Here is an 18,939-nt window from a genome sequence, read left to right as displayed (position 1 = left end):
AACATTTCTTTAATAATTTCATTTTCTACAGTTTTCAATAATTGAAAACCTGATTTCTTTTTATTTTACTTGAGAAGAAATTGTATTTTAACAATAAAACTATCAAAGATGAATCGTCATTTGTTGCACGTATGCGTATCACTAAATTAACAAACTTCTTCATTTATATATTGCGATAAAAATTGCGAAGAATCTCCGAAAATACACTGTCATGACATATTAATCATTGTTAAGAAGTCAATCACTGTCTATGAAATGAATTCCTTTTAAAACTGTTCTTTTCTTTTAAATTTAATCTTTTTTTTAAAAGTCCTTTGCCACTTAAACACACCAAGTGTGAATGTACATAAAAAGAATTAGTTGGATTTTATTTCGATCTGCTGCCTGTTTTATTCATCTCGAACAACAATAAGTTTACTTGACGGCAATCTCTGTCGAGAATGTTCTATGTATGCAAATATAATCGAATGCCCCAATAAGAAGAGAAATACTACACTTTTGACACTATTCAAATATTGCTTTGGTTGTCCTTCTTGACAGATCCGAATACCAACAAAACTAAAATCAAATTAAAACCCAGAAATAAAAACCTTTCAAACCGTTTGAATAGACAGAAATACTACATAGCAAACATTTTGCGTGCTAGTTTGATGTTTCTGGTGAGTTTTATTTTGTACACATCACATATGAAGTGTTTTATAGATAAACCTAACATTCTTTTTGAATTTGAAATTTGTCTTTTTCCAAAACTGGACATCCAGAGGAAAAACGATTTGCAGATTCGTATTCGGCTTATAAAGATCTATCAGAAGCACCTACAAACGGTTATGAGGTAGAAAAAAAATTAAAATTTATTGAACAATGTAATCTAAACCGATCAAGTTTTGTAGTCCACCCTGTATATGGTACATCCAATTCTATTTTCGAAGGATACAAAAGAATGCAACGTTTCACGATGAATCGATCGTTACGTGCTAATCGAAACCACGTTTTATTCTCCAGACGAAAATGAAATGGTCTCGTTGTTCACCTCAAATTCTCTCCTCCGTGTACTGGCACGTGTACGTAAATGCATTTGGCACAGCTTGGAAACGGTCCATATCCTATTATCTTGCTCGTTCACGGTTCAGTTATATCTGATTAGGCTGTTTCCATACCATCATCGATTCGGAAGTAGGGATGTACGAGTAGTCGAATTTTGAATCAAATAACAATCGGTTGGTTGAGCCGAGTCGAACGTTCGAGTTCTTCAAGCTACTTGAAATTGAAAAACTGTTAGATAAAAGTGCGCGCTACTTGAAAACTGAAACGATTCGAATATTCAAATGCTCGTAAGACTTCGATTTACTTGAAAATGAATTTTCAGCACGAAAATTGTTGAATTACTCGATACAATCGAACAGATCTTTAACTTTCGAGTTACTCGTAAATATTCGAATTGCTTGTTAGAAGTGTTTGTTAATCAATTATTTAACATCACTACAAAAGAAGAAATCCTACATATATTGAAATGTAATCTTCATTTCGGGTCATATAGACCCGAGGAGAACAGTAGGACTCGTTGCAGGCATTCATGAATTAGATCACGGTGCGAATACAGTTAAAGTTCTTATATATGGACCGTTTATTTTGAAAGTGGTGCAAGTCCATTTTCTTTTGTTTTGAGAAAATTAAATGTTAGCAGATCTGACAATTAAAAAATATACGTTTTTTTAACAAAGCATTGGCATTTTTTAAGATATTAAATACTAACTAGTTATAAACAAAAAGTTTACACTAAATTAAGCATAAATTACGTCATATCTCATTTTTTTAAAAAAAAGACTTACACCACTTTCAGAATAAACGGTCCATATCTTTCCAACAAGGAAACATTCCCAGGGCGAAATTTTTGTTCTTCGTTCAAACCGACATGAATTTGTAGGAATTAAAAATTATTAAACACTTACTTTGTTGTTTTAACTAAAAAAGAATACAGTTTGAAGGGGTGAAACAGCCCCTCAAACTTCGCCACTGGAAGTATACTTTACACAGTTACGCGTACACTAATCGTCGTCTCGCGAAATGTTTGAAAAGAAAACAACATTTTGCCCTCGGGAAATGTTCCGTGTTGAGTACCTACCACACGATCATAAATTTACGGACCCCTGTTTCGCGTAACCAACCGGGAATGTAAATTAGTGGTAAGCTCGCGTCGAGTATTACACGTTCGCATTGTCGTAATAAACAGTTTCCTCGCATTATCCTACATACAGGGTGTCCGCACGAACAGTGTACAGTCCGTTATTTCCTAAACTATTTGAAATACGAGAAAATTGATTTCATAAAACTGAATGGCACAAGAGAGCTAATTAACGGGCTATGGCGAATTATTTTTAACATTGTTATTTTAACCCTCCCAGCACGGAAACATGGTCACCGGTCCCTATGTCATTTCTGACCCCACACCGATATTCTATTACTACACAGCGACGGCGAGGCTCGAGCCACCGTCACCATGCATACAATGTAATGATTAGCTGGTTCCACATTACATTTGGATTTTCGTGGTTCTTATTACACTAACTGGAATAAAAATCTTGTGAATTATAAAACAAATTATATTTATTAGTCAACACTTCTGCGACGACTTGCCCCGGTCGTTCGCATGTAAACAAACATCGGTCGCTATGCGATTTACACGCCAGCTCCGTCACTGCGTGCGTGTCACTCTCGAGACCGCCTATCCCCACTCCTGACTCTGTCACTGTGCGCATGTCGCTCTCGTGAACGCGTGACCCAGGCACCGTGCTCGGAGGGTTAAGAGAACCAGTTTGTACATGTATATTTGAATGTATGTGCATGTGTGTGTGTGTGTGTGCACGAAAGCGGACGAGATGTACCGCTTCCGATGCCGCCCTCATTATCCGCCTTTGCATGATTCATGCGAGTACCAGAGATAAAGGCTGTCAAGACCCCAGCCAGAGGAAACAGTCGCGCAAACGAAACTCGAGCACCGGCGGCACATGTGTGCTCGCGACAATTTTCTATCTCCAGTAACGTAATCCAGTTTTGAAAGTTACAATGAAATTAGGCAGAACCTCACTGCCGCCGCCACAATTAGGACGAACGAGAAACAGAAATTCGTTGCTTTGGAAACGCTTTCGATCCTCAATAGACGCCTTTTTTAAGGGGCCATTCTGATATGCGCGGCACTAAAAATGTGGTAATAATAAAATTTTAATAAAAAAACATTCACATTTAATGACCCTGACCTTGACATAGTATGTTATCAAAATCACCCTTCCGAGAAACCTTCAAAAGGTTTAAACCGCCGATCATTGGTTACTGAAAAATTATAAACAAAAAAATTCTTGAATTTTTCATTCCAATTCACCCCTAGTTTTAAGGCTACGGTTGCCCCAGGTGCGTGGAACATCCTTGTACATGTATCTCTGTGACGTTCTTTTAATTATCGTTTCCGAAATATGTAAGGTAACTAAATAAAAAACTTATAAACTTATAAAATAATAAACTCATAATAAAATCTTTCATGAAACAGTGAAGTCAGGTTCCAATGAAACTATTTAACAAGAGAATTCAATAAAACTGATAATTATTTAGTAAATGAATTATTAAACTTTTGTTGAGAATGAAATCTCGTTCGACGCGAAAAAGCATAGTAAAATTCGATAAGTGAATCATACCTCCAATATTCTTTACCTCCATCGCATCGAACTACAAATTTATCGACCTCATTGAATTACGCTGGACTTTGATTTACCTGTTTTCCTCGACGTTATTTTTAACTAGACTGCTGATATTCTGTATTTATAGCAAACACTGAAGCGTTACCATAAAAGTTCCAGTAATATTTAATAGTATTTATTTTTAAAGTTCTATTCAAATTGAATATTCGTATATTAGTACTTAAAATTGTAAATTTGCAGAAACACTCATAATTCAGTAACTATGACATGAACAGTTCAGTCGAACCTATCTATGGAACTGAAGACTTTGGTCCAAAGAACAGGTTATCTCTATTTTTGGCCATTGTTAAATTAGGATGTATTCTATTGACAATAAAAACTCTATCGTTTGGTAAAACATACAGTTAACTGCTACCAATAGTATGATTAGTATAAAGAAATAACGAAATCTTTGGTGCATGAAGTATCTCTTGAATGACTATTTTTCAAGCATTAAAAACGAACTTCCTCAACAATTATAAATTCAATTTTTTTTTCTGTTTATTTAAAGTTTGCTAATATTCGTAAGTCTTACAAATACATATCTTACGTTCTTTTGGATCTTTCTTAGAAACTTCACTTTCTGAAACAATCGTCGTTTCTGTAGATGACCGGTTCCTTGTTCCAAAGTCTTCGATTGCAAATTCAGAACAATATATTTTATTAATAAATATCTATATTTATGAAAATAGAATAGGAAACAGATTGAAGTCTTATTTCCATGTATAGTTGGCAATGAAAGGAATAGGTTAATACGAGTTTAATGGTTTTGTTCTCGTGTTGCAGATGAACACTCCCACTATGAACGGTTCGTTGTACAACAAGAATGAAGAGATCGAAAGTTCCTGCCTGTTTGAGTTCAACAATACGCACAGCTTCCAAGTAAATGATTCGCTGTGCGTTGAATTTGCCGGTACGAATAATTCAGTTAGTCGCGAAACTATCAGTCCCAGTAGAGTGAGGATCGTTATGCGGGTCTAGACTCCATTATCGAGCAGAATGCATCAAACTAAGAACATCAGTAAATTCTATCAAAGTTTGCATGTATTATTTAATCGAATATTATAAGATTCTTTCATAAAATATTTAGCCGTCCATTTAATATCTGTGATTGTAAATTACACTAGAACAATGTAATTCGTACAAAACAGTTAAACATTAAAAATAATTTGTAATAAATAAAATAAAATAATGAAAAAGATGAAGTAAATAAGATAAAACAAAAATGTGTAATGGATAAGATGCAGCGAAACGAATTAGGCTACTGTTCAGCCTAAACTTGTGTTTTAAAGAAGATAAAAATCAGATGAAGAATATTTTACATTCTGTACTGAAAAAGTTTGAACTTTAAAATTTATATTATTTCTACTAAAATCTTATTCTTCGGCAAGCTACGAGCTCTATGAAACTCCATTAAAAGATTATCATAAAGTAACCTGAGGATGATAGATGAGTAGAGTAACTATAGGCATTCTGATTTCGTTTCAAAACCTTTCGCTGGAATATGAAAGATATACATACAACGAATTGTGAATCTGCATTATCTGTTTATAATCCTATTATCCTCAAAGCAAAATAGTAGATAATACAATCAGAGAAAGGTAATTTCGGAATGTCCCAATTTTAGAACGGCAGAACCGAATTGCAATTAACAAAGTGACGTATATTTCGATGCTTATTGTCGAAGCTCCTCAGAAACATTCGTATGCAAATATGAAATTGAGAAAGTTGACGTAAAAATTCGACCAGCTCAGCAATTTCCGAATTCTGTTACAAAATCTGCAAACAGGTTACACCTTTCAGTTACATTCGGAAGCAATTGTTAGAGCCATTGTAACTGATTTTACAGTATTTTTTAAGGGTCAATCTATATTCCTTTTAAAGATACAACTTTTAAGATAGTTACACTTATTTTATGACAATTAACGTCTTAACCCTTTAACACTCATTTTTAAATTTTCGTTTGAGAAATCCAAATATATTTCCTTCAAAAATGTCGGTTTAATATCGATGTTTTCGACTTCAAAATAAAGTTGATGAAATTTATAAAATATCTATAAAAATGAAGATCACTTTATAGAAATTTCGGCTAGTGTATCTTCAAAATACCACCAATATTACATTGCTCAATCGTGTCTGTTTTTGCACTTTCATTAAAAAAAAAAATCGAGGTTACTCTAAGTATTAATATAGAAATAGTGAAAGACTATTGCAGTTTGTTTTCTGTTGAATTATATATATTGTTTCTCTTTTAAGAAATATTATATTTATTTGTTGAAACCGATATGTACGCTTTCTGTAATTAATCTCAAAATTGTTACCAAACACAATTTTTCATTGGTATGAAATAACTATAAGAATTTATCAAAGAACATGGTTACATTATAGAAATTTCGGCCAGTGTAGATACCATTTTCCTACCATCTACCGAATAAATTCTAAATTATAATTTTTTGGCATCTGTCCCCCAATTACCTTCAGATTAAAATAATCTAAATGGTGTGAAATGGATAAAATATTATAAACTTCCTATAAATCACGACACATTTCAACGATATTGTTCTTGTTACGTAACAATCGTACTGAGGTGAAAAAAAAAATCTGCAGTAATTTGATATTCGCGGTAACATGATAATGAGCCGCGTCGTCCTTGCGCGGTAAGACCGGAAGTTTTCGGTCACTGTCACCGCGACAGAAAATTTACGTGTCACCGGAAGAACAGGGGGACAAGAAGATGCTTCCCGCTGCAAAACCGTGTTTTTACCCATTCGCCGTGCACTCGAGCCAAGAGAACGCCGTACAAGCGTGTACCGCACGCGATAACTTGATTATTCCACGAAATGAAATTTAATTTTAATACGGACACCCTTCGCCACGTGAAATTGTAATTACATATTGTGCTCTACACGTTGGTAATAACATAATTAACAGCCACGAGCGATAATTATACGCTAGTAATTACACCAGAGAAAATCTCGATTGTTACAGAATACAGGAAACAAAATGAAGTCTTCGATGCGCACCCTTATTGAATCTTCATTATTCCGTGGAACATGTTTCCACTGCCGAACTTCACGCTTTTGCATAAATATTGACTCTATTTAATTACAAATTGCAACGTATCCTTCGCCATATTTATTTGTATTATTTCATTTTGTAATTCACTGTGTGATAGGAATGTGTTACTACAATATTATCTTGTATTAATTCATTCTTTCTTCCCTGAATTCAATGTCTAAGAAAAAATATGTATGTAATCGACATATTGTCGTCCGAGTTACAAACTGTTACAGACACTTCTCTCTCATCGAAACGTTGAAAATTTTTGTTTCTTAATGGTTGTATCTTCAAATACTAACAACAATTTATATTGACAATAAAATAAAATTTGTTAAATATTATAATAAATAGTTATTCAGTAGATGATATTATAGTATAACGACGTATGTAGGTCCTAAAATTAATCCTTTCAATATGGCGTTAAAATAAGTTTGTTTACACAAAAAAAAAACATTTCCTTGATAACCTAAGTCAGAACGAACCCAGGCGTCGTTATCCAAAGCTTAATTCATTCCCCCTTTAGTTTAATAATAAGAAAATCGACGATTGAATTCGAATGGTTTTTATAATTCTCCAGATGACACGTACGAAGTGCCAACGCTTATTCTCGTGATCCTGAGCATACTATACGGAAGCATATCCTTGTTGGCGGTGGTGGGAAACTCCCTGGTGATGTGGATAATCGCGACGTCCAGACGGATGCAGAACGTAACGAACTTCTTCATCGCGAATCTAGCGCTGGCTGACATTGTTATTGGTTTGTTCGCGATTCCATTTCAGGTACGTTATAGAGTGAGTCAATAGGAACTACTATCTAAAGTACTCATTACCTATTATGTAGTTGTATCAAAAAACGTTTTAATGAATTATACAGGGTGTTCGCGATAATTTCTAAGAATGCATTTCTGAAAATTTATTTCTGCCCTTGTATGACCCTGAAGACCATAGTATACTACATGGTTGAACTCGTCTTAATGCCCGCTTTCATATGATGCAAAAAAATATGTAGCATTCCATTTAAAAAAATTAAGGTTACTTTTGTTTCTATAAAAATATTACAAATACAAAAACTTTAAATACGCTATCATATTATTAATAAAATATACTACAACTTCCTCCTCTTCGATTTTTTTCTAATGTTTACCGTTTACGAAATAAACGATGGTACAAATTATCGCGAACATCCTGTATAGCATTTTAAGGGACGCATCGGATGGACACAATGTGATTTCATTATACCTTATTTTTTTTGAGATATCAATGTGACCTTGAGTGTTTTCAAGATCAATGCATCTTTTTTTTAGTACCATCGTACTATAAATCGTTGAATTCGTCGTTCTTTTGACAACAACGTGGTATTAAAGTAAAAGATGCCTTAACCTTGAAAAAACTCAAGGTCACCTTGATACCTCAAAATAAAGTAAGATACAAAAAAATTCAAATTGTAAATTTATTAAAATTTAAATTTAAAATTAAAATTTGTAATAATTTGTTAAAATTTTTTTTATAGAACCAATAGGTAACGACTTATTTTACAAGTAGTTCTTACTGACTCATCCTGTATATACGAGAAACACAGATTGTCTTAACCATCTAGAGATAAACTGTAGTAACACGAATACATTCTGCCTAATGTAACTTTCGAGGTACGGAATTCCCTCTTGAGTCATTTCTCATTTTTGTGAAAGTAAACCAAAAGCTTCTCCTGGGGAATAATTCCACACACACACACCCACATTAATAAATCTTGATAAATCGTCTGGGATTACAGACGTGAAATCCTACAGATGCTTACAGAAAATATTGCGAATTTCAGGGTACAAGTCATAAGTTCAACAAAAAGTAATTTCAATTGTCAAAATGAATCCCACCGTGAACTATTGTCTTCTGCCCTCGTTCTGCTAATAAATTGATTTCTATACGACACCAAAAAATTTACAGAAAACAAAGTGACATGCATACTTTCTGGGAATGTATGAACATTGGATAAGCTCTCGAACATTCCCGCCAATTTTTCAAATTATCACTTTATTTAGTCTTTCCTAATATAAAATCGGACATTGAGGTATAAAGATCTCACGATTGATCATGGAATACTTTCTCTCCACAACGAATTACGTAAATGAATCGAAGAAATGTAAACATTCGAAAAAAAAAAAATTGCCATCATCGGCAATTACCGTGTCAGAAAATCTCAGTATTTACTTGTGAAATGGCGATTAAACGAGCGTAAATATTGTGAGATTCTAGAAAGATAGCAATTTCGAAATTGTTACACGCGTTCGATACTGTTCAGCATAGAGATGGAAAAAGAATTTAGTAAAACATGGGTGAGAATATTCCCCATTTCGAAGCCATAAAACATTCGGATCGGAAGTTATGCGTATAAACATAGCCGCCCCCATTTGTCAAGCTTAAATTCATTAGACTGTTATTTACGACGCCATTTTAAGGATGAGCTACGCGGTGCACCAGGTGATACATTAACCGATTCAGCAAAAGTACTGAAGTAGCTTATAAAATACCGTTGTTACGGAAAGTATTGTAAATACAGAAAAAGAAGTCTGTATTATCACTCACTGTGTATTAATCACCAGCAGATATATTAAACGTGTGCTATCTAACTTCAATAGTAAAGTAACTACACTTATGTCGATTTTCGTAAATAAAACGATTTCACAATAGATTCTTGTTAAACTAGATTTTGTTCACGATTTACACGATTTTGAACTTAAATGTTAGTAAATTCATAATAAAATAAAACAATTTTTAAATGTCTATAATTCTTTACTGTACGCACCAGAAGCGAAACATTATTTGTTTATCGGTGCTATTAAAAAAGATCGATTAACAACACGCAAACGAACGTGCAAACATGCGATATTTTTACTACGAATAACATAACATTAAAAATATCACTAATGATATCGCTACAACAATACATTTTTCAAAAACACACATACTTTATGTGTACACACATACTTTATCCTGTTATTGTGTTCTAATTTTAAATACTCACTGATCTTCTTATTTGAATATTGTCAAATTAAACATCAAACGTATTGAAAGAATCATCGAAATGAAATTAACTCGGTTTTGATCTTCTCGCGATTTGATAATAAACGACTTATCGCGGATATTTATGCAAGTATCAATTTCACGACAAATTATTCTTACCGAATTTTGAATAAACTAAAAATCCTATAGAATCTTATTAAACTTTTTGCAATCGTTTAGAAACCGCGTTTTAGACAATCGTGTATACGTTGAATGTACAAAATCCACAGTTTATTTGCAATGAATTTCTTTCGTTATTTTCTCTTCTGTTTACTTATTATTTATTATTTCATTTTATTTATTCTTTCATGTACAGTTTCAAGCGGCTCTGCTACAGAGATGGGACCTCCCGTACTTCATGTGCGCCTTCTGTCCATTCATCCAAATTCTGTCTGTGAACGTTTCGATCTTCACGCTGACAGCGATCGCGATCGATCGACATCGAGCGATTTTGAAACCATTCAGGTACGTCCAGTAATTATTAATTACTAAGGCGTTAGAATAAAATACTGCGGATTTTTATGCAAAATCACATTTTAGAAAGTTGTTGATAAAGATAAAAACACAAGTAGGAATTCCTTTCTTCCCTTAACTATATTATTGGATTCAAAAGAAAATAGAAAAATCGTTGCATCTGACGAAACTTTTGACCTCCATTGTATTTCACAGACACCTAGATTATTAATGATTATAAGCATAGTCTGTGATATGGTGTTAACAGTTTTGTATAATAATTTGATATAAATTGATATATGGACGATAATGAGCTTCGTGGAAAGCTAACAATGCCGTAACCGTGATTAATGTTTCCTACAAGTGGAAGTAGTAAATAATAACCAGACAGAATAAACCAGCCGTGTTCGAAAGCACGCATAAATTTTCATTCTTGAGATTTTTTTAAAGCGAAACTTCGAATTTAAAAAATGTAATTAATATTAGTGTGTCGCACTTTCTTAATCATTATTGAAATCAATAATTGTTTAAATATAGAATAGTTTAAATACACATATTATTATTATATATTAAAAATTTAATATTATTTAATTTCAGCTGTGTTCACTTTTATATCTATATAAAAGTATGTTTAATTAGTTTTTATCTAAGCATCATATGGTACAGAAGTATGTTTAAGTATTTTATAGAAAAACATATTTTCTAAATTCTATTTTCATAAGATGAAACAAAGATCTTTAAAGAATAAATTGTTTTATTCAGGATGGATATTTTATTCTACATATAACTACAAAACTAACATATAGTGTTTGTAATAATGATATTATAGTTGATAATATCGACTACTAATACACTACACGAATTTAATCCAATAAATATAGCTAAATATCATATGTTTTTTTGGGATGTATATGTATAAACAGAGCTCATTCTTGTATGCGAATAGTGTTCCAAAGATTACATATAAAATTAATTTGATTGAATTCTGTTTGTTTAAAATTTTAAGAATCATCAAAAAAGTTTCAATTATTATTCTTATTGGTCGAAACTTACATATAATAAATGGTCTGCGGCCGCCCCTGGGTTTGGCCGTCCAGGTGCGATTGCACCTTTCATACCACCGCCAGGAACGGTCCTGAATGTATTATGCCAAGATTATTCCTGAGAGGAAAGAATCTTTGTAGAAAATGGTCCTCAATATTAATTGTTTCCTTTCTGCCACGGCAAGCACAGTGGCGAGCATCGTAATAATTTTTCCCTCTGACCCAAGCACGTAACTATTCCCGATAGCGCGAAGCCAAGCAAACTAACTGCTAAAATGATCATCATCGGGATTTGGTTGGTCGCCGGAAGTTTGGCGACACCGATGGCAATCGCGCGCCGAGTCCAAATGGTGCGGGAATACGGGTATGGTAAGTTAATTCCTCGATCGATTTATCAATTAGGTATATTAGGTGTATCAATACCTAATCCACCATCTTTGTAATCGTGAGAACAACATATAGTACATATCATTTATAAACATTTAATAATTTTTAAATTTACAATTTACATTTAGTGCCTAATGGTCATTCACTGGTATGCAATCAATTACTGGTTGGTTTACCCTACTTTAACCCACTAACGACCGCACGTTTAAAACGTCTCATATAGGCATCACTATGTTTCGATGAAACCGTTATGAATAGATTATTTCGAAATGTAATAACAAGAAATTTTAACTTAATGAAGTAAAATTATTATTTTTCCTAAGCAACCTATGCAATTGAGAAAAAAAAATAAATATTTCAAAGTGCCAAAAATGGCAGATAACCCATGTGGTGTAGTGGTACGCCTATGGTCGTCAGTGTCAAATATTTCTTTAAGTAAAAATGGTGTGGCATGAATTAAAATCACTATGAATATCAGTTAAACAGTGTAAGTCCTTGACTTGTATAGAAATGTGTACTAATTACGTCGACAAAAGGTAGATTACTTATTGGTATACCTAATAATTATCACGCGTATTCACGTGTACATATTCATTTAATTTCACAAATATTTCACCCGTAAACACGCCGAGTAACTTGTATAATCAGCGGCGCTCGTTCATCCATCGTATAAATCACCCTCTTTTAGACATTCGCGTAAAATTTGAACAATTTTCTGCGTTTCGTAATGTACTGGCACTCGTAAGTAGACTGCGGATGTTTATGTAAATATACGCCTTTAACACTTTGACTGCCACGTCAGCCAAATATTGGTGACACATAGATTGAAAAGAGGCTGAATTATTTGTGTAAACGAAGAAGTTTTCAAGAAAGAATTATTTTAATCGGTGCATTTCTATGAATTTTTAGTGAATCCGGTTCATTACAGACCGTTTTGCCGCAACGTGAATCTATCCGAGACCTTGATGTTCATTTATAAAGGACTGTTGGTGTTTCTGCAATATTTGACACCGCTATCAATTATTTCTTGCATGTACGCAAGAATAGCGTTGAAACTGTGGGGCAACAAAGCGCCCGGAAACGCGGAAGGTTCGCGGGATGCGAACCTGATGAAGAATAAAATGAGGGTACGTGAATTTTGCTCTATAAAAATGTACATACGAATTCTTGACACGTAATATGAAATTCCATGTTTTTCTTTACTATACGAAAACATATAATCGCAAATAAACTCAACAGTGAACATTAAAATTCAAAGAAAAAATAGAAATGATAAGTTTTTTGTTGAAAAAATTCTTTTGTAACCGAAATTTTAATAAAACAGGACTAATTTTTTTATTAATTGGAAAAGCATTACAAATTTAGATAAGAAAAAAATGAAATGGTCTAATTTACAATATAAGTACTTTAAGTAAATTTGATTTATTATACAGAAAACTGTTGTTTGTAACTGAAATAGTTATATTACTTAATCTGAATGGTTAATGTACCTAATTTTTGTTATAAATTTGCAGAAACAAAGCTTCACATATTAAACGCCTTATACACGCGTAGACGAAATTTTGACGCGACACAACGAAAGAATACGAACATAATAAACTACAATAATGATTCGCATTTTGCAGAGAATTTTATTTCATTCCAAAATCACAAGCAATATTTTATAGTTGAATTATCTAGCAAATTTCTGTTACTTACTTTATTTACAGGTTATCAAGATGCTGATCATTGTCGTCGCTGTTTTCTCACTCTGCTGGCTACCTCTTCAAACGTACAATTTTTTTCAACATTTCTATCCGCAAATAAACCGGTGAGTAGTTTAAAATATATCGCAGGAGTGTATTCCACTTGCTTTTATGTTACAAATCCATAAAACGAATTGAAATTGCAGATACGAATACATTAATTACATATGGTTCTTCTGCGACTGGCTGGCCATGTCAAACAGTTGTTACAATCCACTTATCTACGGAATATATAACGTATGTATCCATTATTCTAGTAAAACATGTATTTATATAAATAAATTAGATGAAAATTCGTAAAGAAAGTTTGTATAAAAAAATACGAATAATTTTTCAGGGAAAATTCAGAAGAGAATTCCAGCAAAAATGCCCCTTTAAATTGCGAAAATGGTCATCTAGTCCACCAATCGATAACACGGAAATGGATAAAACTCGGAGTAGCCGAACCTCCATTAGGTATGCTTTTCAATACTTATATCTGGACCCCAAAGCCAGAGACATCAAGCCCACTTTTAACAAAAATAGCATTTTACATGTTTCTTATATGAAATATTTCAGTGGTCAAAATTATTTCGTTCCAAGTCGTCTAGTTTTTAATATAGGAACATAATAGTCTAACAATAATATTAAGTTCATTTTTTTAAAACAGTGTTCATCACATATTTCTACATATAGAGAAATGCCTTAAATCCTTTCAATAGTACAAAATTAGTGATTGTTTCTCGCTGAATTCTTTCAATGGTTTTCACACCTTTGATTTGCACTCTAAACTTTGAAAAGTGACTTAATACACTCTGGCTCTGGGGTCTAGATATAATTTAAACGAAATCGACTGATTACCTTCCAATTAACTACTCGAACAAACATGCATGATCCTTATAAATTGCCACAAAGAATATAAAGAAAAAGAACGGAACTCATTTATGATGAATGTTTATGTACCAATTTTCATAATTCAGTATCACAAAAATCAGATTCGAAGGAAGATTTATTTACTGCACACACTCCTGTTCGCCATGAATGTATCAAATTCACAGTTCGATTATCTTTCTTCTTGTTCACTATGTTCGAAATGAATAATTTAAATGGAATTTATCGGACGGTATCTGGAACATTTCTAGATACGAATGGAAACGAACAATATCCAGCAGTTATCCGGCGGTCACGTCCTTTTATAAAGGTACGCCGATGAGGGGATCAACCCAATCGTCTATCGATGACCACCAACCCTGTACACGCAGTAAAAAAGGAATCGGTCACTACATCCGTAGGGGCCACGAGAACAATTGCTCGATGTCGTCGAACAGAAGCGAAGAATTGTACGTCTTCTCGTCCCGGAAACACGTGCAAGATTCCGTCATGGAGGAGCTACGTCTGTAACATCGTGAAACGCATAATCGGAACACGTGTATGGAAGACCATCAACAGAAAGAAAAACTGTACTCCGCTCAAAATACCAACTCTTCTCTAATTGTTTCCACGCATTCTGTACACAGAGAAAACACGAATGAACGATCATCTCCTACTTAGTCAACGAAGCTACCTAAATATTAACATATTAGGTACAATTTCCTTTTAGACTAATTTACATCGTTGCTCAGACCAGTCAGTGATCCTTATATGTATGTATACCTGAAGATTAATACACTTGCAATTAGTTATCGTATGTTCGTTTTACCGATGTGTACATACCATTGTACATAATGTGAATATCTGCATTTCTTAGATAAGTCATCTGTAGTGATCCTAAAAAATTCATATGACTTGTTCCTCTTTGTATTTAACAAGAAAACGATCAAGAATCTGACGGTGTGTTATGTACCAGTAATAGAATTTATGGGAGCCCTGAATCGCAGAAAATATGTGGAAATTAATAAAACAATAAGATTCGATAGTGGAAGTTACTCTAGAGTTAAATTGAGTTCTCGTATTGTTTCGAAGTACATTCATTAAGAACACAGTTACCCAACGAAGGAAGGAATTCCGGAAGATGCATAAGGCTGTGACGTTTTTAGTAAAATATTATTCTTTTAGTGTACAAACTTTTATATACCTGTTTTTTTTTTGTAAAGAAGAGATTGTATATTGTACATAGATATTTTCAAAGCATTGAAAAATTTAGAATTTTAATGATTTTCTTCGTTTGTTCTACATGAAATCGAAGGAACATTGTGTGGAATGTGTTATGACAAAGCATTTCTCTTATAAAATTGATTATGATGATCTCATTTATAATTTTAATTATAATCTTAAATGTTTTTTTAAGCAAATTAAACTCCTGAATACATATTGGTAACAGTGTTTTGTTATGTGACATTAAAATAAATGTGACTATGATATACCCAGGATAATATTTTTAAATATTACTGTACAAGTCGTCAATAAAATAGTAACATAATATAAAATAGAAAATTTCATTGATTTAATTATAAAATATTACACTCAGTTAAAGGAAGTAAGTATGATTGACTTGTAAGTGTATTTACACGACAAATGAAAAAGATCGGTATTTAATTTACACAACAAATTGAAAATATTTATATATTCTCCATAGTATTGTAATTGTCTGTATTGTGTGCATATCATACGTAACATGTATTTTTCGAATAACTGTAAATGCATCGAATGTAAGAAAAAAAAACAAAAAAAGCATAAACAAATAAGAAATAAAATTGGAGTTGATGTCATTTACTACGTTAAAACAATGGAGAAATGTTTCAAGTCGATATTTTGTGAGATATACTAACATTAAAAACTTTATTTCTTGTTAAATGAAGTGTTAATCTATTGCTTTCGTAATGACTAGAATGCAGACTATTTCCGTGACTGCTACAACTTACATATTTATACTTACTAAAATTAGTTTACAACGCATAGGAGATTTACCGGACATAATAGCAACTCTACAATTGCAGTTACCGACTGCTGTCAGCTTTTAGAAACTAAGTTTTGTCATATTCAGTTAACTCAATGGTGTGTCGTAAAATCGGAGTTTCTGAAAGAGAAGTTACAAAATAATTTTAATCCTACTGGAATCGATGAATCAGAGCAAGAATTCAGTTTTGAAAGGAAACAAGTTTACAGAATTTCGTTGAATCACACTGCAAAATAAGAACCCTCTCCGAATTGATATTGCATGGTGTTGAAAAGGCTCGAACGTCTCCAATTACAATTTCGGCTACCGAAACAGGGGTATTGTATACCTGAACACCACTCATTTAAAGGACGTTTTATTTCTGTAAATATCATGAAAAGTATAATACCTATAATGCAAAATATAACAAATTTATAACTATGAGTTTATATAAAAAGTAAAGCTCTGTTACATGTAAACTATTGGCTACACTTACGAGGGTCACTTCCAAAGTATAACCGTAATTTTTTAATCAGCTATTGCTTGTTTATGGTACACTTCCCATATCCCCTTTTGAGCACAGATGCTAAATAGTTTACAAGATATTAACAATTACAATTCTTTATTGTGCGGTATATCCTTACCTATTGGTAATGCATCAATGATTTCAACAACCTCTTTGGCACAACGGTTAAGTGTTCAACTACAAGAAATACACTAATCTTTGAACATGGGTTCAAATACTGGTGTGATAAATATTTTTTCATTAGTTATATATATGTTTTTGTAATTTTTAATGAACTACAAACTGAGGAAAGTTGATTAAAAAATAAGGGTTACACCTGGGCAATTCCCTTCATTTGTTCACAGTTCCATGGGTTAATCAAAATTTACATTATTGCGTCGTTCAATATCCTTAATTTCTAACATATCTGTCTTAAGATGCAATTTCATTATTTCTCGCCAAATGTCCATTCTGTGTTGTTCATTATCGATTCCCAGTCTCAATAAGATATTTTCATTAATTCTCAGCAATACTCTCCCTGTGACATCATGCTTAAATGACATTGTCCATACATTAATTACCAGAAGCACAAAAATATAACTGAAGCAGGTACAAAATAAATGCTTTCATGTACTATAATCCAATGAGATACTTACATATAAAAATTTCTCATGATATAACTGGTAATAATCGCTACAATGCCTCCTTAACCATTTTTGTACATCCAACACATTCCACAAATAAACTGGACGTGGTCGGGTAGTTTTAGTCTGTGATATTTAGTTATAATCATTGAGGGTATAAAAATATTGAAATTTAAGGACATAAATTAATGAAATCTACTATTATGTCAAAACATACCTTTGGCTTATTAGTAGAATTAACTACCTCCTCTACCATTATGTGTGAAATGTTGACTATACAGTTATAAAAACCAATGTTGGATTGCAATATACACAAACATTAGTTTCTAAAATAAAGTACATAGATTACGACGATTTCACAATTTTGACAGTACTTCTTGATAACAATGTATGTGCTTCGTCCCTAGCGTCTAGATACCAGACATTATAATATCAAATATACGACTACAATTACAATATTTTCATTTCCCTATTATCTTACGATAGTCCACAAAAATTGACAGCCAATTGTTGTCTAAAATAGTCTAAATGGACTAACAGACAGACTCGCGACAACTTTAGTGTACAATGCATCCAATACAAACTGGAATTGCACGACATGTCACTAGTAATTCTGATTACATATTTTCCTCAACTGTTTGTTGAATTCCCCTGAAAGCCAGTTACTACACTTTTTAATTCACATTTCATTTTTTGTAGACAATATATAACATCAACTAGGTATACTTATTGTTAGAACAGACCTATAACATCTAATGCTGATTCTATACCTCGTAAGTGGTAACACGAAGTCCCGTAAGATGATAAGTCTATTCTATACCTCGTCTGTGGTTGTATATTTAAAAAAATAAATGCATAATAATTCAACTTTTTGTTATAGTTAAAAATTATTAACATTTTTTGTGTATTGTATGTATCTCTAAAACATATAATTATTCAATTCTGGATCTTTGTGTAAAATCACATTTATATGATTAATTTGTGTATAAAAATATACATTCTGTTTAACGTTAAACAGAAATTCATTATTCGGTTTAAAATACATTAGAATCGCTATTACTATATTATTGAAGTTTCTGTTGTATTTCATACCTTTATAAATTCTAAAACTGACAAATGTTAACATTAAATTTAATTCGGTTTAGTTATGTTTTTATTTTATTTGTAAATGGATAAAATTCTTAATAGAGTAAAATATTTTTGTTTAATTCTAGTTCCTGTAAATTAGGCCATAAAAGTCTTTACATAAATAAACATCTGTAATCTACCGATAATTATAAACGTTCTATGCATCCCGATTCAAATGCGCGTTCTGAACAACTATGAAGTTTTCTGCTAACGTTTGTGTTTGCACTTGACGCATCGAGTGTCGACAGCTGTTGGCCTTCGGCTGATTTCAGTGCAATTCGAATTTTCGCGTGAAAATCGGTGGGATTTATTTTTTCTTCTCGGTCTGCAAATGT

The 18,939-nt window shown here is 32.6% G+C and overlaps 2 protein-coding genes and 1 long non-coding RNA gene across 3 annotated transcripts; 1 reads left to right on the top strand and 2 right to left on the bottom strand.

Annotated features, from left to right (window-relative positions):
- The first annotated feature begins 4,529 nt into the window (after nucleotides 1-4,529).
- Nucleotides 4,530-15,212, top strand: LOC107188330 (substance-K receptor-like). The gene is made up of 9 exons (XM_015576606.1): nucleotides 4,530-4,641; nucleotides 7,366-7,568; nucleotides 10,162-10,310; nucleotides 11,589-11,710; nucleotides 12,638-12,855; nucleotides 13,438-13,538; nucleotides 13,620-13,710; nucleotides 13,811-13,929; nucleotides 14,595-15,212. The coding sequence occupies exons 1-9, from the start codon at nucleotides 4,530-4,532 to the stop codon at nucleotides 14,851-14,853; spliced, it is 1,374 nt and encodes a 457-aa protein (XP_015432092.1). The 3' UTR covers nucleotides 14,854-15,212.
- Nucleotides 15,213-16,446: 1,234 nt separating this feature from the next.
- LOC107188480 lies at nucleotides 16,447-16,841 on the bottom strand. The gene is made up of 3 exons (XR_001516222.1): nucleotides 16,824-16,841; nucleotides 16,556-16,709; nucleotides 16,447-16,468 (listed from the first exon to the last, which is right to left on the bottom strand). It is a non-coding gene; the product is annotated as an uncharacterized LOC107188480 (long non-coding RNA).
- Nucleotides 16,842-17,206: 365 nt separating this feature from the next.
- LOC107188470 (protein aveugle) lies at nucleotides 17,207-17,867 on the bottom strand. Its single transcript, XM_015576765.1, has 3 exons — nucleotides 17,694-17,867; nucleotides 17,489-17,602; nucleotides 17,207-17,383 (listed from the first exon to the last, which is right to left on the bottom strand). Exons 1-3 carry the CDS (start codon nucleotides 17,730-17,732, stop codon nucleotides 17,207-17,209), a joined length of 330 nt encoding a protein of 109 aa, XP_015432251.1. The 5' UTR covers nucleotides 17,733-17,867.
- Nucleotides 17,868-18,939: the final 1,072 nt, after the last annotated feature.

This window comes from Dufourea novaeangliae, unplaced genomic scaffold, assembly GCF_001272555.1.
Source record: "Dufourea novaeangliae isolate 0120121106 unplaced genomic scaffold, ASM127255v1 scaffold124, whole genome shotgun sequence".
In the NCBI taxonomy this organism is placed as follows: domain Eukaryota; kingdom Metazoa; phylum Arthropoda; class Insecta; order Hymenoptera; family Halictidae; genus Dufourea; species Dufourea novaeangliae.
The sequence above is the reverse complement of the archived record's forward strand: the minus strand, read 5'-3'. Positions and strand labels throughout refer to the sequence as shown.